Source organism: Gorilla gorilla, chromosome 15, assembly GCF_029281585.2.
Source record: "Gorilla gorilla gorilla isolate KB3781 chromosome 15, NHGRI_mGorGor1-v2.1_pri, whole genome shotgun sequence".
Classification (NCBI taxonomy): Eukaryota; Metazoa; Chordata; class Mammalia; order Primates; family Hominidae; genus Gorilla; species Gorilla gorilla.
Window position 1 is genome coordinate 77,669,085 of NC_073239.2, and position 24,867 is coordinate 77,693,951.

Below are 24,867 nucleotides of genomic sequence, written 5' to 3' on the forward strand. Positions count from 1 at the left end.
ATGTTTGACACTAAAAATTTTCACATTACACTATTGTTTGATAGTCATTCATTAATTCTTCACTTAGTCTACTTACTCATTAAGTATCAACAAATCTTTATTTTGGAGATGAATAAGATGTGTCCTTTACAGTGGGAAAGCTTATTATTTAATAGAGCTGTTTACAGACTTCAATTTGCCTTCTTGATAAATGTGATGAACATGGTTTACAATTTACAAAGATATTCAGGCTATCAGATCTTGGAATTGCTGAACTAAATTTTTCTGTATGTATTCTTATATGATTTTTTCCTAGGTATTTGGGGAAATAAATACTGTCTGATGGTGGAGTAGATAGCTTTTTCATATTTTGTATCTGCGAATGCATATTGTCAGCTGAGCTGACATGACTATGCAATTATAAAGAAGTATAAAGCACAGGCTATTAAATGGTCCAAAAGAAAGTAAGTACACCGCTCATAAATCTTTGAAATCATCGGAATGTTTCCAGACAGAACAAGATGGAATTTATCTTCCTAATTGTGACACAGTACCTTGAAAAATGCAACTGGGTGCGTGGAGATAAGGCTTTGTATAATTTGCCATTTTAAAAGTTCCCCTGTCAAATTCAAGGTATTAAGTTGCTTTATGGAAGGCTAAGACCAAGCCCTAGATGCAAGACCGGGGGAACTGACTGCCGGAACGTTTGTATTGCAGCGCCTCGCCCCTTGCCGGTGCTCTTTCGCGAAGGGACCGTCTCTGCCAAGCGCCTGTTGGTAGGAACCTGCTTGGTCGCGTCTGAGGGGGCTTGTAGGTGGCTCTGGCTGAAACAGGCGCCTGGGAGAGTCTGTAGGAGGGAAACCGCCATGGACGATCAGGGTTGCCCTCGGTGTAAGACCACCAAATATCGGAACCCCTCCTTGAAGCTGATGGTGAATGTGTGCGGACACACTCTGTGAGTTGGGCGGCAGTGGATTCCCTGGGGGAGAGACGCGTTGGGTGGGAGGAGAGGGCCGGGAGATGCTAGGCCTCGTCTTGGGAGCAAAGGGCGTTGTTAGTTTCAACACTGGGGAGGAAAATGGGAAAAGAAGGCGTTGTGACTTTAAATAGACTGTAGCCGCTAGCCCCGAGCGGCTCTGGCCTGCTTTGAACTGCGGGTTCTCAGTGTGGCACCCAGCAGTTTGTCAGGTTCCCCCTTCCATAGCCAATGAGTATCCCGACTGTATTTCCAGGCTTTGTGTTGTTTACTGGGCTCTGGACATCGCTGATTAAAAGCGTGGGGGATTGGAGTGTTTATTTCATATGAAATGTTTTTATTGAAAAAGTGCGAAAGTGCTATGAAAACTTCAAATTTGCTTGAGTATATACTGCTGCTATTTATTGTATGAGTTAATTAAAAAACCCTGTGTGTATGCCCACTTGTCCTGATGGAGTTCGGTTAGACTCCCATCACTAAAATGAAGAAAACCCGGACTGTAGGTAGTTAATTTTGAAGATATAATAATGGCTGGCATTTGAGTGCACATTTTGTGCCAGACACTGTTCTAAGCGCCTTACCATGAATTATCTCAGTTCATTCCTACAACAGTCCCATGAAGTAGATACTGGTATTTCCATTTCACAGGGAAGGAAATCGAGACTGCTCAAGGTCCCTTATTAAGTGGGCCTTGAGAGAATTGGAACCCAGGAAGTCTGACTTTAGAACTCCCATTTTCAGGAGAAGGGGGCAGAAGGAGGGAGGTTGAGTTTGCGTATTTTGAAACAGGGATTGGTCAAAGTGTTTCTTGCCAGATTTCTTGTCAGATGTGGTTTAGTGAAGGTGGTTCTAGAAAGCACTTTGGGATAAAAAGGTGCCATGTAATGGCGAGCTTATATTCCTGTAGTTTCTTTCAGGTTTATTGGAGGCAAAAAATAATGGATAATCTACAGTGTGTAGACAAGGTCTCCTCCCAACCCCCCAAGTGCTGACAAAAATGTAGAGCAATGACAGGGTCTTTAGGTAAGCATAAATTACATAATTAGCTGTAGCTATAATTATTATATGGAATTTATTAGCTTACTTAACTTTTCTAATCTTTATTTTCCTTTGCTTTACTGTGCAAAGAAGTATAGTAGAGCTGTGATTGAATGATTTAAGATTAGAAGTAAGGTAAAAGTAATCAAGAAGAATGCATGGAAAAGGGAATTCTACATGGAAAAACACTGTAGATAGACTGTTTTTAGAGAGATTTCGTTCAATTTCTCTCCATTTTTCTTTATCAGGTTTGTTATGGTGGAACAGGAAAGAGAGTTTGTTTTTTTTTTGGGAAGGATACTAACTAAATGTAATTTACCAGAAGGATGCTAAATGTAATTTTCTGGCCTAGCAGCAATTAGCCATTCAGGGAAGATTATACGATTTCAGTAACATAAATGGCATTTTAATTGGGCAATTATAAAATATTTATTTTAATTGAAATTGCTTTTGTTGTATCCTCAGCCCTTTTTGTTAAGATCTAAGAGTTAAGACTTTTGTCTAATTCATTCTGGTGTTGCATTTAATGTGGTTAATTTGCTAACCTGTTAGATAACAGGCTACATTTTACAGTCCTTTTTTGACTTGAAATGTGAACAAAATGAGTGAAAAGCTGTAGCGTACTGGCTGAGAGAACAAGCTTTGGAATGAGCCTGTCTGATTTCACATTCTTTACTCTTACGGGCTCTGTGGCCTTAGGGAAATGACTAACTCTTTGTTAGCCGTTCTTGTTGGTACAATAGAGAAAATAGTGCTGCTTGTATCACGGTCCTTAAGTATTAAATAATATATGGAAAATATTTAGAGGTATTTAGTAGAGTTTCTGTCACATAATATTTGTTTACTATATATTGGCTATTTTATTATTATTATTATTCTTTGTGTGGCATGGGTGATAAGCAGAAATAAAATTAAAACAGGACTTATTTGGCCTGCTATGAAATACTTGCACAATAATGATTAGCTTTAAATGATTTCAGTACACTATGAAATGTGAAAATACAGCTTTAATTATAAGGACTCTGTTGTAATTTTCTTAATATGAACTCTTTAGCATGTTGTCTAATTAATCATCCTTTTAAAGAAGTACTTTAATCTAGGCTAACACACTGCTGTTTCTGAATGGAGGAGAGAACTCACTGATTTTTTTGGCAATCATTTTAAAAATTTAAAATTATATAAGCTATTAATAATAAAAGCAACGTAAGTTATTAAGTGAAAGGTAAAAATTTTTGTGGTTCACTTCTCCAGAGGTGACACCTTTTAGGTTGTTTGTGTATATTTTCGGATATTTTCTATGCATATACAAACATGAGTGTGTTTGGGTAGAAAACTTTTTCTTCCTTTAGCATAAACAGGAATATAGCATAAACATATATATATGTGTATATATATATATATTTCCTTGCTTTTTTCATTATGTATATTGGATAATCTCTCTAGATCAATATGCATATGTTTTCCTCTTTTAACAATTTGATAGTAGTCCATTGTTCAAATATAATTTATTTACCCCAATTTTTAAAATTAGTATTTGTTTATCCAGTTTTTCCTTGGAGTAAGCATCCATAAATATGCATATATATGTACATATATGTCTTTGAGCATTTAGGCCAGTATATCATAAGATATAACAGGTAAAAATCACAAGGTAATGTCCAGTAGTGGAATTGTTGGGTCAGAGTTTGTGGCTTTTAAATTTGATAAATATGGCCCAGTTGTTCTCAAAAAAGATTATGTCAAGACAGGCATGGTGGTGCCTACCTGTAATCCTAGCTACTTGGGAGGCTGAGGAGGGAGGATTCGAGACCAACTTGGACAACATAGGGAAACCCTATCCTTTTTTTTTTTTTTTTTTGAGAAGGATTGTCGCTCTGTCGCCCAGGCTAGAGTGCAGTGGCGCAATCTCGGCTCACTGCAAGCTCCGCCTCCCGGGTTCACGCCATTCTCCTGCCTCAGCCTCCCGAGTAGCTGGGACTACAGGCGCCCGCTACCACGCCCGGCTAATTTTTTTGTATTTTTAGTAGAGTCGGCGTTTCACCGTGTTAGCCAGGAGGGAAACCCTATCTTACAAAAAAAAAAAAAAAGATCTTGTCAATTATGTTACCAACAACTGTATGGAGATTCCTATTGCCACACAACTTTGCCTATATTGGCTAATATTATTTTTTAAAATCTTGCATTTTAAAAGATGTTTAAAAGCATCTGATAAGATGCATCTTATCAGATGCTTTTCTGATAAGAAAAACATCTTGGATTTTTTTTTTTTTTTTTTTTTTGAGACGAAGTCTTGCTCTGTCACACAAGCTGGAGTGCAGTGGCATGATCTAGGCTCACTGCAACCTCCACCTCCCAGGTTCAAGTGATTCTCCTGCCTCAGACTCCCGAGTAGCTGGGACTACAGTCGCATGCCACCATGCCCGGCTAATTTTTGTATTTTTAGTAGAGACGGGGTTTCACTATGTTGGCCAGGCTGGTCTCGAACTACTGACTTCATGATCCAGCCGCCTCGATCCTCCCAGAGTGCTGGGATTACAGGTGTGAGCCACTGCGCCCGGCCTGAGATGGAGTTTTGCTCTTGTTGCCCAGGCTGGAGTGCAATGACGTGATAGCTCACCACAACCTCTGCCTCCCGGGTTCAAGCAGTTCTCCTGTCTCAGCCTTCCGAGTAGCTGGGATTACAGACATGCGCCACTACGTCTGGGTAATTTTGTAGTTTTAGTAGAGATGGGGTTTCTCCATGTTGGTCAGGCTGGTCTTGAACTCCCGACCTCAGGTGATCCACCCGCTTTGGCCTCTCAAAGTGCTGAGATTACAGGCGTGAGCCACCGTGCCCAGCCTCATTTTGGCTCTTAATGAAAATTTTTTTGATAGTTTGTTGAGTTTTTATGGCATATATTTCATGGGATTGAATATAGGCATTTTTATAATATGCTTGTTAGTCTGAGAGGAGCAGGTATTATTTTGCTGAATGATTCTGGCTCGGTCTTGGGATGTTGTAATCAAGTTGTTGGCTAGGACTGCAGTCTAGATTTGACTGGGCCTGGAGTATCTGTTTCCAAGGTCACTCATGTGGCTCTTGTCAGGAGGCTTCAGTTCCTCCCCATGGACTCTTCCATAGGGCTACTTATGACGTGGCTTCTCCCAGAACTAGTGATATGAGCGGAGGTAAGGAAGATTGGGGAGATGGAGGGGAGAAGAGAGAAAGGGAGGGAGGAAGGGAACTGGAAGCTGTAGAGCCTTTTAAAACCTAATGATAGAAGTGATATACCATCACCTCTGGTGTTTTGTAGTGTTATAATGTGGGAGAGTACACACAAGAGTGTGAATACCAAGAGTGTGAATATCATTGGGCTATCTTGAAGGCTGGCTTCCGCAGGATTTTATTAACTTTTTTTTTTTTTTCATGTCCTCAAGTAGCAAAGACTTTTTGGAGGCAAGTGATAAAGTGAGTAGGAGTAGTGCTTCATAAAAGAGGAACTATAGGGTTATGGAAAAATTAACTAGGAGTTTTACTTATGGGAGAAAATACAGGAGCAGAGAGGAGAGAAAAGAGGTGAAACATTATTAAATACCTTTCTCTCTTAGCTGCTAGCAATTGAAGAAGCATATTTCCCTACTTATCAATTTAATCTAGCAAATGCACAAATGAATTGATTGTATGCATATAGAAGAAGATTGGATTTCATGTTCTTTTTTTAATTTTTTCTGTTCAAGGATGAACATTGTCTCAATTACAGAAAATGGTAATTTTTTTTCTTTATCAGGCCACCTATTTCAAGAAATGGGCCTTCCATTCTGAAGGCATATAGAATTAGATGGAGGCAGTGGTATCTAATTCTCATTTAACTACAGCCTTTAATAATTTAATTTCTGTCTGGGTGCAGTGGCTTACGCCTGTAATCCCAGCACTTTGGGAGGCTGAGGTGGGTGGATCACCTGAGGTCAGGAGTTTGAGACCATCCTGGCCAACATAGTGAAACCCCGTCTCTACTAAAAATACAGTAATTAGCTGGGTGTGGTGGCATGGGCCTGTAATCTAAGGTACTTGGGAGGCTAAGGCAGGAGAATCACTTGAACCTGGGAGGCAGAGGTTGCAGTGAGCCGAGATCACACCACTGCACTCCAGCCTAGGCTACAGAGCAAGACTCCATCTTAAAAAAAAAATTAATTTCTATCCCAACCATTCTTGGCAAAACCTGTCTCTGGAAATTTTACGTGCTAAATCTACTTTTTTCATCACGCACGAGATGCAAAGTACAAGATAAGCAAAATCAAGTACCTACCATCTTGATATATAAAGGCAGTGTTTTGTGATAGTTACTTAACATCTTTCTCTTTCTTTTTTTCCCTTTTTTTTTCTGTTCTCCTATTTCTCTCTCATTTACTGATGTTACTGGATAGTTTATCCTGAAGAGTCTGAATTTTGCTTATTGCATCTCTGTGATATTGTTAAATATGTTCTTCTGTTCTCAGTATTTCCTCTAAATTGTTAGTTATGTTTAAAAGTTTTATCAGATTAAGTTTGAATTTATTTGTTGATAAGAATAATAAGTGGTGTTAACTCATTTTATATACTGATCTTATTCAGTACCTTTGTGCAAATTGGGAAACAGAGCCCCCTCTGGGTAGAAAATTAGGAAAAGGCACTTATTTTAGGTGGAAGATTTAGAAAAGGAACATTCTAGATATATTAATTTATAATTTTCTGTTGTGATAAGAGGATATACTCTATAAAATTTCAGTTTTTTGAAGTTTTCTGAAAGCTTGCTTATGGTCCAGCATATGGCCTGTCTTTGTGAACAATCATTGTACATTTGAAAAGAAAATACATTCTGTGGTTGTTGGGTGTAGTGTAGTATAAGTTATAAACGTGGTACATACTACTATACCCGTCTTGGTTGATAGCATTACCAGATCTTCTGTATCTTTATTAATTTATTTTATCTACTCATCTTATGAATTACTTCACTATGATTATAGATTTGTCAGTTTTTCTTGTAAGTTTTGTCATACTTTATGCATTTTGGAACTCTCTTGTTAGGTACATATTTGGGATTGTTATGCCTTCCTAATACATTTCTCCTTTTATCATTATGAAATGGCCCTCTTTGTCTCTTGTAATACGCTTTTTCCTGAAGATTCTGTCTGATAATAATTTGGCACTGTCAGCTTTCTTGTGCTTACTATTTGATAGTGTGCATTTTTCCGTTCATTTACTTAAAAAAATTTTTTTAACCCGTGTAATATCAGTGGCACAATCATAAACTCCTGGGCTCAAATGATCCTCCTGCCTCAGCCTCTTGAGTAGCTAGGACTACAGGTGCATGGCACCACACCTGGCTTATTTATTTATTTATTTATTTATTTATTATTTTTTATTTTTTTGAGATGGAATCTCGCTCTGTTGCCCAGGCTGGAGTGCAGTGGCGCTATCTCAGCTCCCGGCAAGCTCCGCCTCCCAGGTTCATACCATTCTCCTGCCTCAGCCTTCTGAGTAGCTGGGATTACAGGCACGGGCCACCACGTCTGGCTAATTTTTTGTATTTTTAATAGAGACAGGGTTTCACTGTGTTAGCCAGGATGGTCTCGATCTCCTGACTTCGTGATCATCCCGCCTCAGCCTCCCAAAGTGCTGGGATTACAGGCGTGAGCCACTGCGCCTGGGCTTTTTTTTTTTTTTTTTTTTTTAATTTTTAGTAGAGATGGGGTCTTGCTATGTTTCCCAAGCTGGTCTCAAACTCCTGAGCTCAAGTGATCCTCCTGCCTGGGTCTCCCAAAATGTAGGTATTACAGGAGTGAGCCGCTGTACCTGGCCCCCATCCATTTACTTTCAATCAATTTGTGTCTATCTCTGGGAGACTCTACTTCATTGGGTCTTGCCATTTTATCTGGATTGACAATCTCTGCCTTTTAATTGGTATACTAGTCCATTATATCTAATTATTGATATCATTGGGTTTAAGTCTACATGTTTCCTTGTATTCCTTTGGTTTTTTTGTTGTTCTTTTGCTCCTTTCCTGCCTTATTTTGAAATAATTGGATTTTTTAAAGTATTGGCCTATTAGCAGGTAGCTTTTTATTTTTTATTTATTTTTATTTTTTTTAAAATAAGAGACAGGATCTCACTCTATCACCCAGGCTGGAGTGTGGTGGCTTGATCACAGGTCACTGCAACCTTGAACTCAGGGGTTCAAGGGATCCTTCCACTTCAGCCACCCCAGAATTTGGGACTACAGGTGTGCACTGACACAGCCAGCTAATTTTTAATTTTTTTTTGTAGAGCTAGGCTCTGACTGTGTTGCCCAGGCTGGTCTCAAACTCCTGGCCTCAAGTGATCTACCCACCTCAGCCTCCCAAAGTGCTGGGATTACAGTCACCTTTTATGGCCAACAATTAACTCCTTATTGTTATTATTATTATTAGTGGTTTCTTTCAGCATATCTTTTATTTGTATTTGTGATTTGTTGTTATTTTTGCTTTAAACAGTCAGTTGTCTTTAAGGAAAGGTAAGTTTTTAAAAAACAACTTCACTGAATATAATTCACGTACCATAAAATTCACACATTTAAAGTGTACGTTTCAATGGCTTTTAGTATATTCTCAGAGATGTACATATTACCCCACAAAGAAACCTCTCACCACCTAGCCGTCACACTCCTCAACTCCCCCCTCCCATAGCACTAGGCAACCAGTTACCTACTTTCTGACTATGTAGATTTTCCTATTCTGGACCTTTCATATAAATGGAATCATACAGTATGTGGTTCTCTGGACTGGCTTCTTTTACATAGTATAATATTTTCTAGGTTCATCCATGTTGTAGCATGTGTGAGTACCACATTTCTTTTTATTGCTGAATATTATTCCATTGTATGGCTATACTACATTTTATCCATTCATCAGCTGAAGAACATTTGAGTCATTTCTACTTTTTGGCTATTATGAATAATGCTGCTGTGAACATTCATGTACAAGTTTTCGTATGGACAAATGTTTTTGTTTCTCTCATGTATATATTTAGGAGTAGAATTATTGGATCATATGGTAACTCTTTGTTTAGTTTGTTTTCCAATGTGGCTGTACCATCTTATAGCAGTGAATGAGGGCTCTAGTCTATATAGTTGCCAATGCTTGTTATAGTTGTCTTTTGATTATAGCCATTCTAGTGGGTATGAAGTGGTGAAATATAGTCTCTTATTTTCACCTATTTACTATCTTTGATATTGTCCTTCTTCCTTTGGATCTGATTTTATAGTCATATTGATTTCCATCTGCCTAAAGAACATTCTTTAGCATTTCTTTTTTTTTTTGAGACGGAGTCTTGCTCTGTCGCCCAGGCTGGAGTACAATGGCACGATCTCGGCTCACTGCAGCCTCCGCCTCCCAGGTTCAAGCGATTCTCCTGCCTCAGCCTCTTGAGTAACTGGGATTACAGGTGTGTGCCACCATGCCCGGCTAATTTTTGTATTTTCAGTAGAGATGGAGTTTCACCATGTTGGCCAGGCTGGCCTTGAACTCCTGACCTCAGGTGATTCGCCTGCCTCAGCCTCTCAAAGTGCTGAGATGACAGGCGTGAGCCACTGCGCCCAGCTCCTTAGCATTTCTTATAGTGTAGGTCTGTTGGTGAAGAATATACTCTGATTTTGTTTATAAGAAAGTGTTTTTATTTCACCCTAGTGTTTGAAGGATATTTTTGCTGAATATAGAATTATGGGTTGGCATTTCTTTGACCATACAAAAGATATCATTTCATTGTTCTCTAGTGTTTCTGTTGAGAAGTTAACTTTACTCATATCTCTTTCTCCCTGTTCTTTAGATTATATATTTTCTATTGATCTATCTTCAAGTTCACTGTTGCCTGTCTGCCATTTCTAATCTCATCCAACTATGTTAAGCCCTTTGCATTCAATAGATTTTTCATTTCTTATTGTATTGTTTTGGTCGTAGAGTTTTCATTTTTATCTTTTTTATAGTTTTCATTTCTCTGATACTTCCCATCTATATACTCATCAAGAATATATTTTTCTTTAGTTCATTGAATGTATTTTCCTTTAATTTTTTGAACATATTTTCCATTAATTCCTTTAAAATATTTATAATAGTCAATCTTAAGGTTTCTGTCTGTAAGAGTTAACTCCTTGGCTATCTCAGGGTTGGTTTCTTTTTTGTTTGTGTTTTTGAGAGAGCCTCACTCTGTTGCCCATGCTGGAGTGCAGTGGCACGATCTTGGCTCACTGCAACCTCCACCTCTTAGGTTCAAGTGATTCTCCTGCCTCAGCCTCCCAAGTAGCTGGGATTACAGGTGCCTGCTACCATGCCTGGCTAATTTTTGTATTTTTAGTAGAGATGGGGTTTTGCCCTGTTGGCCAGGCTGGTCCCAAGCTCTTGACCTCAAGTGATCTGCGTGCCTCGGCCTCCCAAAGTGCGGGGATTACAGGTGTGAGCCATCACACCCAGCCATCTCAGGGTTGGTTTCTATTGACTGCTTTTATTTGACTGTAGGTTACAGTTTTCTGCTTATTTATTTTTGCATGTTTACTACTTTTTAATTGTAGGTGGTATATTATAGAGATTCTGGATTTTGTATTTTTGTGAAAAGTGTTGATTTTAAAAATTCTTGGAGGTAGTTCAGTTACTGGCAGATAACTTTGAACTTGTGTAGGCTTGGTTTTACTCTTTGCTAGAATGATATGTGGAGAACCCATTGTTTCCTTACTTTAGTGTAACTCAACCTCACATTTTTAATCCCTTCAAAAACTTGTTGGGGCTTGATTTTAGTCTTTGTTAGGGTGCACCTAGAATATGCCTTATTCTAGGATGTAGTTCTTACTCTTAGTTGAGGCATTTTTGATATCTCAGCTGGATATCTGAGATGTTAATAAGGTGTTAATGTGATTTCTCTGCTGTGGCTGGTGGGAACTCTAGGTATACCCAGTACTCCTCAACTCTAGTGTATTTTCCTCTCTTAACCACTCTCTTTTAAGCCTTGATTGGTTTTGCCCTACACATGTGCAGCCTATTTCTTGGCCAAGGATTTATGGGGGAATCCTACATGTCTTCTAGCCTCTCTGCCTTGTGGATTTCAGCCACATCAACTACCCTGCATTCTGATCTCTGCCTATTTGGCTTAGCACAATCACTATTCCCTTCTTAAACTCTTGCTTGCTGGGCCATGGTCATGGCAATTGTTGCCAGATAGAAAGCTGAGGCATTTGTAGGGCTCACCTTGTGAGTTTCCCATCTCTCAGGGATGTCCTGTCCTGCCTGTTGTCTAATGCCTGTAAACAGTTGTATTATGCACTTTATTTTATGGTTGCTCATGGTGGGAAGGCTAGTCTGGCATCAGTTACTCCATCATATTTGTTAGCAAAAGCTGGCCTTACTGTTGTTAAGCATTTACTTCCTCCTGTAGTCTTGCAGATTTTCTCAGTTCTATATGTACCTCTTGCTTTTCTTTTTTGTTTGAGACAGTCTCACTCTGTTGCCTAGGTTGGAATGCAGTGGTGCGATCTTGGCTCATTGCAACCTTTGCCTCCCGGGTTCAAGCAATTCTCATGCCTCAGCCTCCTGAGTAGATGGGATTACAGGTGTGTGCCACCACGCCTGGCTAATTTTTTGTATTTTTAATAGAGATGGGGTTTGGCCATGTTGCCCAGGCTGGTCTTGAACTCCTGGACTCAAGAGATCTGCCCACCTTGGCCTCCCACCTTGGTCTCCCAAAGTGCTGGGATTACAGGTGTGAGCTGTTGCGCCCGGCCCCTGTTTATTTTCTTTACCTCAAAATTGGCAGTACCCTGTTAACATTTTCTTTTTTGTTGTATAGTTCTGATTACTTTTTTGTTTTTACTACCTCAGCTCCTTCCCTAATACTTTTGTAAGCCTTCTTTTCTTTTAATGGAGTGTTTTGAGGTTGATTAGCAGTATAGTGCTGCAGAACAGCGCTTAGAGAATTGGTGCCTCCTGTCTTCTGACTGGTAATTACAGTGAAGATCTCAAGATTCTTCTGAAGGGGAGGTAGTTTGTGCTTTCACACTTATGTAAGAGTTGGTGTTGTATGTATCTTAATTATCCAGAGACAGGTTGAGGAGTAGAAAGAACACCAAATCTCAAGTTAGAAAATCTAGGCTCTAGTTTCATCATAGACTAGCGAGTTATAGACCAGCCATTTAACTTTGGTTTGTTCACTTGTTTATAATAGGTAACATCCAGCCCCCTGAAGCTCTTAAAATTTGGGTAATTTAATAGTTAATTAGAAAATTATTGACTGGGTGCGGTAGCTCACACCTGTAATCCCAGCGCTTTGGGAGGCCGAGGCGGGTAGATTACGAGATCAGGAGTTTGAGACCAGCCTGACCAACATGGTGAAACCCCATCTCTACTAAAAATACAAAAAATTAGCCAGGCGTGCTGGGTCATGCCTGTAATTCCAGCTACTCGGGAGGATGAGGCCGGAGAATCGCTTGAACCTGGGAGGTGGAGGTTGCAGTGAGCCGAGACCGCACCACTGCACTCCAGCTTAGGTGACAGAGTGAGACTCTGTCTCAAAAAAAAAAAAAAAAGAAGAAAAAATCAGTGTAGTCTGTAGTCTTTTCTTTGACCTTACAACATTAATAAAACTATTTGTATTAGCTGTAATTGTTTTTTCCCAGTATGAGGGATGGTGCTGATCACTCTGCAGAATATGAATACTTCATTACGGATTGCTTATTATATGGCTCTAACATATATTTTTTGCTTGATCAAAAATGACTATTAGTGTACTTTAGTCTTTAAGATGCAGTGTGCTAATATACTTAGTTACTTACTGAGCGTAACTTATAGTTCTTTAAAACTATGTTTACAAGATATTTACTAATTATATTATTTGTAATGTTTCTACTCTCCTCTAATTCCCTTCTATACTGGGAATCCTTTTTAAAGATTCATTTCATATATATATATATATACACACACACACACACACACACACACACACACACACACAAAATTATGTCTTTTTTTTTTTTTGAGACAGAGTCTCGCTCTGTCGCCCAGACTGGAGTACAGTGGTGCGATCTCGGCTCACTGCAAGCTCTGCCTCCCAGGTTCATGCCATTCTCCTGCCTCAGCCTCCTGAGTAGCTGGACTACAGGTGCCCGCCACCATGCCTGGCTAATTTTTTGTATTTTTAGTAGAGATGGGGTTTCACCATGTTAGCCAGGATGGTCTTGATCTCCTGACCTTGTGATCTGCCCGCCCTGGCCTCCCAAAGTGCTGGGATTACAGGCATGAGCCAATGCGCCCTGCCCAAAATTATGTCTTAATGATGGGTATCCATTCTGAGAAACTCATGTTAGGCAGTTTTACTGTGTGAACATCATACAGTGTGCTTATGGTATAGTACCTGGTATAGTCTATTATATACCTAAGCTATATGGTGTAGCTTATTGCTCCTAGGCTACAGGTCTGTATAGCGTGTTACTGTACTGAATACCGCAGGCAGCTGTAACACAATGGTAAGTTTTCGTGTATCTAATTATATATAAACACAGAAAAGTTACAGTAAAAAAGGATAAAAAATGATACGCCTATATAGGGCAGTTACCCTGAAAGGAGTTTGTGGGACTGGAAGTTGTTCTGGGTGAGTCAGTAAGTAGTGAGTGAATGTTAAGGCCTAGGATATTACTATACACTACTGTAGACATTATAAGCCCTGTACACTTAGGCTACACTAAATTTATAAAAAAATTTTCTTTCTTCAATAATAAACCCCAGCTTATGGTAACAATTTTACTTTATAAATTTTTATTTTCTTTTGAACTGTTTGACTGTTTTGTAATACCTAGCTTAAAACACAAATTATGCAGGTATACAAAAGTATTTTATTTATGTCCTTATTCTATAAGACTTAAGCTTTTTTTCTATTGAAAACATTTTAAGGCCAGGCGTGGTGGCTCACACCTGTAATCCTAGCACTATGGGAGGCCGAGGTCGGCGGATCATGAGGTCAGGAGATCGAGACCCTCCTGGCTAACACAGTGAAACACCGTCTCTACTGAAAATACCAAAAATTAGCCGAGTGTGGTGGCACCCACCTGTAGTCCCAAGCTACTTGGGAGGCTGAGGCAGGAGAATAGCTTGAACCTGGGAGGCAGAGGTTGCAGTGAGCTAAGATTGCGCTACTGCACTCCAGCCTGGGCAACAGAGCGAGACTCTGTCTCAGAAAAAAAAAAAAAAAGAAAATATTTTAAATTTAGGTTTTCCTTTTTTTTGAGACAGGGTCTTGCTCTGTCACCCAGGCTGGAGTGCAGGGGCATGATCACGGCTCACTGCAGTCTTGACATCCCTGGCTTAAGCAATCCTTCAGCTGTAGCCTTCTGAATAGCTGCGACTCCAGGTTGGCGCCACCGTGCCCAGTTAGTTTTTTGATTTTTAGTAGGGATGAGGTGTCATTATGTTGCCCAGGCTGGTCTTGAACTCCTGGGCTCAAGTGATCCTCTCACCTTGGCCTCCCAAAGTGCTGGGATTGCAGGCGTGAGCCACTGCACGTGGCCCTATTTTTGTTTTTACTTTTTAAGCTTTTTCATTAAAAATGAAGATACAAACATACACATTAGCACATACATTAGCCTAGACCTACACAGGGTCAGGATCATCAATATCACTGTGTTCCCTCTCCACGTTTTTTCTCATTGGAAAGTCTTCGAGAGCAATAACATGCATGAAGTTGTCATCTTCTGTGATAACAATGCCTTCTTCTAGAATACTTCCTGAATGATCTGCTGAGGCTGTTTCACAATTAACTTTTTTTTTTATTAGTAGAAGGAGTACACTATAAAATAACAATTAAGAAGTCACAGTATCGTAAATGCATAAACCAGTATCGTAGTCATTTATTATCATTATTAACTATTATGCACTGTGCATAATTGCATATGCTATATTTTCATACGACTGGTGGTGCAGTAGGTTTGTTTACCCCAGTATCACCACAAATAGGTGAGTAATGTGTTATGCTAAGATGTTAGGATGGCTACGAAGTCATTAGGTGATAGGAATTTTTCAGCTGTATTATAATCTTAAGGAACAGACATCATTGTATATGTGGTCTGTCTTTGACCAAAATGTCCTTGTGTAGTGCATGACTATATATAGTTTTGAATTTTGGAGGAAATCTATCCAGATTTGTACCTGCAGGTATCAGAAAGTTTCATAGCATCTTTGGCTTTGTGAACATTCTCTTTCCATGGAAGTTATGTTCTCAAACTTGTATTCCAAGAGTCAAACAGGTGAAGCTATCTATTGGACATTCAAACTTATTTGTTAAAATGCAAGTTATTTTATTCTGTAAGGATCTAAAGTAGTAGTTCATTAGTTTCCTTTAGGGATACAAATAGAAATAGAAATGGAATTAATTTTTTCTCATTGCTTTTTTTCTGCTGTGGGCATAAAAATATTATGTCTAACAAATATATACTGATAGTATGATTGCCTGGGTTGGAATCCTAGGTTTGCTACTTATTATTAGCTATGAGATTTAGGGAAAATTAGTGATTCTTATTAAAACTTTTTCTCATCTGTACAATGGGTTCACTAGCAGTGATACCTTACAGTTACTATGAAGATTAGATGAGGCACAGTTCGAGTAAATTTAAGAATTCAAGTAAATCTATGAAGTCAAGTAAATTTACTCTATAATCTATAAAGAGTTATTTTCAGTATTCTATGTGCAAAAAATATATAGTTTTTCAGCTTACGTTTCAGGAATCTTTTGGCAATTTATTTTCAGTTTACTTAGCAACTTGTTCCTGAGACAGCAAATAGAATGAGAATAATTGAGTGAAAATTAAATGAGATTTTAATGATTTTCTTCAGGTTTCAAATGTCTTAAGCCTATTTTCCAAGAAAAAAATAAGACAACAGTAATTTACTAGTTGTTGGTGTTTACTAATAAACGTATTTGCAGTCTTTCTCAGACACTCAATACATTTTCCAGGCCAGTGATTCCAAAACTTACCTCATCCTAAGAATCATCTGGGGTGCTTCTTTAAAGTACAGATTTCTGGGCCCTACCATAGTCTTTCGAGGTGGGGACCAGTATTTTATACTATCTAGGTAAATTTTGTGGTCTAAGAGGGTTGAAAACACAGTTTTGGGGAAACAACAGTGAATGTGGCAGACATGGTTTCTGCCCCCATTACTTTTATAGTGTCTTAGTTCTTCTTTTGAGCCATTAAAAATAAATTCGTTTTTCTTTCTTTCTTTTTTTTTTTTTTTGAGATGGAATCTCGTTCTGTCGCCCAGGCTGAAGTGCAGTGGCGCGATCTCGGCTCACTGCAAGCTTCGCCTCCTGGGTTCACAGCATTCTCCTGCCTCAGCCTCCCGAGTAGCTGGGACTACAGGCGTCTGCCACCACGCCCGGCCAATCTTTTTTGTATTTTATTAGTAGAGATAGGGTTTCACCATGTTAGCCAGGATCGTCTCGATCTCCTGACCTCGTGATCCGCTTGCCTCGGCCTCCCAAAGTGCTGGGATTACAGGCGTGAGCCACCGCGCCCAGCCTTTTTTTTTTTTTTTTAAAACAAGGAAGAAAAGGAAAGTTTATAGTTATAGAAATATTCTTTGTAGTTAAGATGTGAAAGTGGGCTTTATTGTTAAATAAGCTATTTTTTTAAAAAATTACTATTTGCTAAAGAAACATAAACCTGAAATCTTGCAGCCTAATTTTAGCTGTTCTGCTGATTTAGGAAAAGGTCCTTTGGGGAAGCAAATCATTTTGGTTGGTTGGGTACAGGTTTTGCAAAGTTAGTATCAAGGGAACAAAAATGTTTGGGTGATACCAAATATACAAATGTTGTACGTGGTTCCAAATATGGAAATGGTTTTGTCTAAAGCAGCCACTGGAGAGAAATTATCTAAATATTAGCCCCTTTAGGAAAGTGGAATGTGTTGTCTGATTTGGCTCTCAGGCTTAGTATGAAAGTTTGTGCAAAAGTACAGCTTACAAAATGCTATTCGTTTTATTAAAAGGATTGATAGGAAGTTGACATACTTAGTTAATTTAAATTTGGAAGGAGCTTAGCAAACATCTTTCTAGTTGTATTTTATGTCTCCCTCCACCTTCTTTTTTTTTTAATCAAATGGGGAAACTGAAGCCTAAGAAAGGATATATGGTTGCATAGCCCACCTGGACAGCTCCAGTCTCTTTTTTTGTGTGTAAATCCCATTCAGAAATTAAATTTCAAAATTAATTTTCAATTACATTTTGATTACCTGTTGGCTAAATACATTTTTTTTTACTGTAATGCAACTGGATTGTAACTCAAACTCATGCATAAGATGAAAAAACTACAATATTAAAAATCATTTTGATCTACTTAGAACAATTTTCTCTTTATATTTTATTCTAGGGTGCTAGCTTACGATAAAAAGCATCTTTAAATATTCAATAATGATATTTTTCCTGATATTGTATTTGCCACATCTTTATTTTTCATTGATGATATATAAGCAGTGACATAGTATTTGGTTTTTGAGGTATAATCAGATGTCAACTAGGAAGCCTAAATGAATTGTATTGTTGATGCGATGAAATAATTTGTAGGATAACTTATTTTATAGTATTTTTATTTTTCATATTTATTTTTAAAGAAATATATTTACATGTACAAACATATATATTCTCTACAAAAAGATAAGAAAATGTAAAATTTAACAGACTTTATCAGAAATGTTTGGAGTGTTAGGTTTTCTTTTCGTTTACTAAGTTGGAATATGTAAAAAAAAAAAGAATTTTGAGATGAGGACAAGTGATTGTATACCTCACTCAGTTTTTTTAGAACACAAATATGATAGTGGTTATATCATTGAAAATCAATGAAGCCTCCATCAATATGGTGCAGTGCCTCTGCACCACTGATTTATATATATTTAATGAACTTGCTGTTCTAATTTCAGGTAACTGAAGCAAACTGCATCTAGCACTAACTGGTTTACTTATAAACAATTCATCTCATTAAAATATAAATATCTTGAAATTTACCAATATTAAATATAATTTCTTTATAAATAGTTCTACTGTGTTTACTTCCTGGTGTTAACTGACATGTTTCTAAAAAAATCATCATATTTTGGTACTGTTTCAGATAATGTTACCAAAATATGTCGTTTTATTTGATCTTATTTCTTGCTACTGATCTAGAATGGATTTGGAATAGAAGATATGGGACAAAAAAGCTTTCAAAAGTGATGGGATTTATGAAGTATGACATGCCAGATGCTGTATTTTTGAGATCTATTGGAGCGTAAGTGAGGACCAGTTAAGGATCTATTTCTATATTCTTTGGGATTAGGAATATAATTTTTAATATTTGCATTTTTTAAAAAATTTATTTTAAAATAGATTTATTTTAAGCATGTCTATTATGTTTTATTGAAAAAATGCCACAAGATAATATTAAAAAATGTTTTGACAAAAGAAAAAAATTATACATAATACTTTCACAGAGGAGTTCTTTTAATTTTTATCTTCTTATTTGTATGTGTGTGTGCTGTGTAGTCTCAGCTGCTCTGGAGGCTGGGGTAGGAGAATTGCTTGAGCCCAGGAGGTCAAGGCTGCAGTGAGCTATGAGTGTGCCACTATATTCCAGCCTGGGTGACAGAGTGAGGCTCTGTCTCAAAGCAAACAAACAAAAAACACTTTGGAGAATGCTGTTTTAAGTTTTGACTCAGTAACTAATTTTGTAAGAAATTTCATATTACTCTACCATTGTACTACTTATTATTATTATTTTTTGAGATTCAGTCTCACTCTGTTGCCCAGGCTGGAGTGCAGTGGTGCGATCTTGGCTCACTGCAACCTCTGCCTCCTGGGTTGGAGCAGTTCTCCTGCCTCAGCTTCCCGAGTAACTGGGATTACAGGTGCGCACCACCATGCCTGACTAATTTTTGTATTTTTAGTAGAGACAGGGTTTTGCCATGTTGGCCAGACTAGTCTTGAACTCTTGACCTCAGGTGACCCACCCACCTTGGCCTCCCAGAGTGCTGGGATTACAGGCGTGAGCCACCGCACCTGGCTTGCACTAGTTATTTATTGCCGTCTAACAAATTATCCTAAAACTAAATGGCTTAAAATAACAAACATTTATTTTCTCACGGTTCTTGTGCATCAGGAATTTGGGCATGGCTGAGCTGGGTAGTTTCGGCTCAGGTTGTCTCATGAGATTGCAATCAAGTTTCAGCTGGGGCTCTATTCATTTGAAGGCTTGACTGGAGTTGGAGGATAGACAGTTGACCATTAAACAACATGAGTTAGAAGTGTGTGTCCACTTATATGTGGATTTCAAAAAACAAAACAAATAAGAATTGAAAATACAGTATTCACAGTATGCAAAACCCCATGTATATGGAGGGCTGACTGTATTAAGCTCACTCATGTGGTTTTTGTCAGGAGTCCTCAGTTCTTTACTGTTATTTTTTGGCTAGAGGTGTCAGTTCTTTGTCACATGGGCCTCTCCTAAGGATTTCTTCAGTGTTCGCACAACATAGTAGCTTTCTTCTCCTCGGGTGGATGATTCAAGAGAGAGACAAACAGAAGCCACGATGTCTTCTATGAACATCATTCCGACACCATCGTTTCTGCTGCATTCTGTTTGTTCAGAGTCCTAAATACAGCTCACATTCAGAGGAAGGGGAATTGGGCTTCACCTTTTGATGAAAGAAGTATAAAGAATTTGTGGCCATATGTAAAACCACACCAACCACATATGTATATTTATCACTGGAATACCTTGAATCCAAGAGGGCTCCCAATGATTTTTGTCTCCTACTTTTTATGTCCTTGCTTAGTTTCTGCCTGATTGTATCAGGGTTGCTTGTATAACCAATTGAATATGGTAGAAGTTTCTCATTTCCAAGGCTAGGTCTTTAACAAAGACTCTGTGGCTTTCCATGTGGTTACTGTCTATGTTCTTGGGCAACTTGCTTTCATGAAAGACAGTTTATGTGTCGTCAGCAGCCTTATGAAGTTCCATGTGGTTAAGAACTGAGACCTTCTACTAACCGCCAAGTGAGTGAGCCATCTTAGTCTTCAGTCCCAGTCCTGTCTTCAGATGACTGCAGCCCCAGCTGATATCTTGACAAATAAGCTGCTCCTGGATTCCTGACACTGAGAAATTTTGTGAGATAATAAATTGTTTATTGTTTTAAGCTGTCAAGCTTGGTGGTGTTTTGTTATGCAGCAACAGATAACTAATAGAATCCCTTCATCTTTATTAAAACAAAAGGCACATTGCCAAAAGCTGTACACATATTAGGGATTTTTTTAAAAAAAATAATAGGGAGAAATTTATTCTTCTTCTTTTTTTTTTTTTTTTGAGACCGAGTCTCGCTCTGTCGCCCAAGCTGGAGTTGGAGTGCAGCGGCACGATCTTGGCTCACTGCAACCTCCGCCTCCCAGGTTCAAGCGATTCTGCTGTCTCGCTCTCCTGAGTAGCAGGGACTACAGGCGTGTGCCACCACACCTGGTTGATTTTTTTTTTTTATTTTTAGTAGAGACGGGGTTTCACCGTGTTAGCCACGATGGTCTCGATCTCCTGACCTTGTGATCTGCCCGCCTCGGCCTCCCAAAGTGCTGGGATTACAGGCGTGAGCCACCGCGGCTGGCAATAGGGAGAAATTTCTAAGGGCCCATGTTCAACAAGCCATTGTCATTAGAGAAGTGGCTTTTGTTCAGAGGCATATGAACTACTTTTATTCAGAAGTAATCAAGGGGGAATCTAGTAGTATTGTAAAGGTAAACATTTTAATATCATGTAAGATGTGATAATAGTTTAGTGTTTTTAGTGAGAATCCTGTAAGCTTCCTGTCATTGACTAAGGTCTGGATTACATTCTATAACGCATGAAATAGCAATTTGAGGAACTAATTTTTATAAAAATACTTTCACCTTGTTAATAGATTTGTTTCTGTAAGTAAGAAATACAGTGGAGTTGAATCTTATGTGGAATTTGTATATATGTATTTTTTTTTTCCAGAGACAAAATCTCACTCTGTTGCCTGGGCTAGAGTGCAGTGGCATGATCATGGCTCACTGTAACTTCAAACCTCTGGGCTCAGGAACCCTTCTGCCTCAACCTCCCAAGTAGCTAGGACTATAGGTGTGTGCCACCATGCCTACCTAATTTTTTTTTTTTTAGATGCCCAGGCTGGAATGCAGTGAAGTGATCTCAGCTCACTGCAACCTCTGCCTCCCAGGTTCAAATGATTCTTCTGCCTCAGCCTCCAGAATAGCTGGGACTGCAGGCACGTGCCACCACACCTGGCTACTTTTTGTATTTTTAGTGGAGACGGGGTTTCACCACGTTGGCCAGGATGTTCTTGATCTCCTGACTTCATGATCCACCCGCCCTGGCCTCCCAAAGTGCTGGTATTACAGGCATGAGCCACTGTGCCTGGCCTAATTTTTTATTTTTTGTAGAGACAGGGTCAGGCTTTGTTGTCCATACTGGTCTTGAACTCTTAGGCTCAAGCCATCCTCCTGCCTCGTCCTCCCAAAGTGTTGGGATTATAGGCTAGTCACTGCACACAGCCTGGAATTTGTATTCTAAAGTCAGGTAAAGCAGAAAATATAGTGAAGATTACCCTTAATATTAAGGGTCAGAAATTGTCCATATGGGTAAATAATTTTTCATTAAACCTAGCGCAGCCAGTTTTCCTTCCAGCATAGTAATAAATCAGTATTCCTCACCTGAACAGCAGATGAAGTAATTGGCTCTTGTTTTGGCATTATACTGAAAAGACTTACCTTTAAACACTGTCATATATAGTCCAATAAGATGCTTGTCCTAGGAGAGGCATTGAAACTGAGTGCAACAGAGGGAACAGCAGAGTGACATCTCTCATTTTATGATTACTCTGGGGTATAGAGATAGTCACTGAGAGGAGAGGCTGGGGAAATGGGACCGCTTTCTAAAAACGTATCTCTGTCTCTTTTTGCTGAACATATATAAGTGAATTTGTGTAAGTATGCCCATGATGTGATGCCATTGTGTAATGCTTCTGACGTAAATACTTGTCTTTTTTTGGGAAATGTAGACTTTTTATTTCTTTCATTATGATGCTTAGATTATTTGATAGCCTATTTAATGGACTATGGGATAAGAAAGGTTGAGTTTTGTTAACTTACATATAGCACAATGTGGGAACCTCTGTTCATAACGAGCTGTCTATGTCATTAAGGAAAGTTTCAGTGATAGTACACAACAACCATACACATTTGTTGAACATATGCATTAAAGACAGAGTTATATTGAAAAAAGTTTAGAATAGAACTTCTGCATTTTGGAGTATGCTACACTTGTCTGGAAAAGTTACTGTCAGATAATGTTTTGTTACTCTTGGAACATGCGTTATTGTACATGAAATTCTGAACTTTTATAGAGTATGAGCTAAGAAGTGCTTTTCCCATTACTAAGGAGGCTGAATATTCAAGAGTGATCATGGAAGAATTTTTAAAAATAGTATATTTTTATACTTCACAGTGTCTTATGGATTGCTTACCATTTAACAGTTAAGCTGGAGGATGGAAAAATCTTGATGTAAGTGGTAGGAACTTCTGCCAACTGGAAATCAATTAAAATGAAAATAAAGCAAGTATAAAGTTTTAGTGTTACTGGGAAGATACCATTTGACTCACAAAGGTGTCATTCATGTGCTCTTTCTGGCTATATACCTGTGGCCTAAAGCTGTGGTCTTTTGGGGATTTAATTATTAATACAGAAATGTGTTTTACAAAATAGAGCCATGTCTATTTTGATGCCATATAGTTTCTTTTTAAAATGTATAAATGCCCTTGCGTTTTTTTGGGCAAAATCAATCATGCTGTCTTGTATTTGGAGGTAAATGACAACAGGATATTCACTTCCAGTTTAAGTAGTAGCCTACAGTTTCTCTTGAATTTAGTTTTTGGCTTGGTTAAACCATTAGTGTATTTGACCTAGACTAGAACTTGATTTTAAGATGTCATCAGCTGTGAGTTCCCAAGTGACTGGCTCTCAAATTTCACTGAGAGAGAACAGGCTATTTGACTTGTTAGTTTTAAGAAATCATATGCAACTTTCTGGTACTGCAGAAGTTGTTCAGAAACATAACAGAGTTCTAAGAAGCTAAAAATTTCCTGTTTAAAACTAATGGTGTATGGAGTAATTTATTTTGTGGAATCTGGAGGGATTGGTGTTTGAGATGGAAATACATACTGATCTGACAGTTTCTTAGTCTTATTTACCTCTTTCCTCAGTTTTTGGTGATAATTCCAAGTTATATTAATATATAGACTGTATTCAAGCCACTATGAAAATTTTATCTAAATGCAGTTCCAGATTTTGCAGTATTTTAGTGCATTTTTTTTTTATTGTCCACACACACACACACACACACACACACACACACACACAGGCTAGAATGTTTGACATTTTCTGGTCATCAATTGAGACACTGAAATGTCTTGTTTGATAAAGTTATAGTTTGTTTCAAAGATATTTTTAATAGACTGTTCCTAAGCATTTGAACCAAACAGCAGCTATGAGCTTAGGGCTTTAGGGCAAGATTTCCTAGAATATCATTCATGTTACTCCTAGTTTACATCAGAAGAACATAGGAGACAAACTATAATTTAGTTTCAGTTAATACTTTCCAAATTTTTACCCCTGTGGCATTTGTCTGAGAAATACTGATGAGTCACAGAGATTCCCTTTCTGTCCTCAACTAGAACATATGTAGAATAGGAAATAGGAGAAAACTGTTCATGCATTTCCGTGCTTTTAGGTTTTTTTCTGCTCTTGGCAGTGTATTGATTCTGATGCTTTACTTATTTTGTAATTTTTATTTTATGACTTCTTGTGTACAAGGAGTTGATGATGCAAAGTTGAATCAGAGGTAATTTTTGCCCTGAGGTCTCATAGCTAAGTGTGGAAGATAGACAAACAAAATGTTACAGTACACTACAATAATTGTTGTGATGAGTGTTGTTGGAACCATCTAAGGAGCATAATTTAGATGGTAGAGGGCAGTGGGACCAACAAATATACCAGATATTCAAATAAGAAATCTGAGGTCATACTATATGTACTAGGCTTATTTCTAAGCACTACGAAGTTGTGCCCATAACTGTCTCCTTAATAACTTCCAAATTACAGATTTTATCCTATTCCCCTTGTAGTCTATGTCTTCCTTATCTCTACTTGGACTTTTTTTTTTTTTCTTTTTGAGGTAGGGTTTTGCTTTGTTGCCCAGGTGAGAGTGCAGTGGCAAGATCATGGCTTCTTGCGGCCTTGACTTCCAGGGCTCAGGCAATCCTCTCATGTCAGCCTCTTCAGTAGCAGGAACTACAAGTGTGTGCCACTACACCTGGCTAATTTATCTTTTTGTAGAGACAGAGTCTTACTGTGTTGCCCAGGTTGGTCTCGAACTCCTGGGCTCAAGTGATCCTCCCACCTCAGCCTCCCAAAGTGCTGGGATTACAGGTGTGAGCCACGTTGCCTGGTCCACTTGGACTATTTCAACTGTCTCCTGGCCGAGGACTGCTTCAAGCTTAATAACATGGATACTGCTTACTACTGCCCACTCCTCCCAACCCTCCAAAAAAAAAAACCCAAATTCAGAAAACAAAACAAAAAATAGTCTTCCCCTTTAACCATGATACTTCCTGCTTAAACTTCTTTGGTGGTTTCTTGTGTCTTCCACCAATGCTTCTCACATTTTAAAAAGTAACATTAACAATGGAGGAAAACAAATTTGTACCCCTAGTTTGTCTGGAGGTGCAACTAGAAGTGTCGCTTTGAAAGTCCCTTTGAAGTTTTGGTTGACCTTAAAAATGCAAGTAAGATTTTAATTTT

The 24,867-nt window shown here is 38.4% G+C and overlaps 1 protein-coding gene across 3 annotated transcripts in view; it reads left to right on the forward strand.

The window, feature by feature from the left end:
- Positions 1 to 622: 622 nt before the first annotated feature.
- MNAT1 (MNAT1 component of CDK activating kinase) overlaps positions 623 to 24,867 on the forward strand; it is a 236,277-nt gene continuing 212,032 nt past the window's right edge. Inside the window, exon 1 of one of the 3 annotated variants that reach the window (XM_019010011.3) lies at positions 623 to 934. In XM_019010011.3, coding sequence (XP_018865556.2) covers positions 846 to 934 — 89 coding nt within the window. In that variant the 5' untranslated portion in view covers positions 623 to 845. The remainder of the gene's footprint in view (positions 935 to 24,867) is intronic. The other 2 variants (XM_055361792.2, XM_019010012.3) reach the window with 2 other exon arrangements.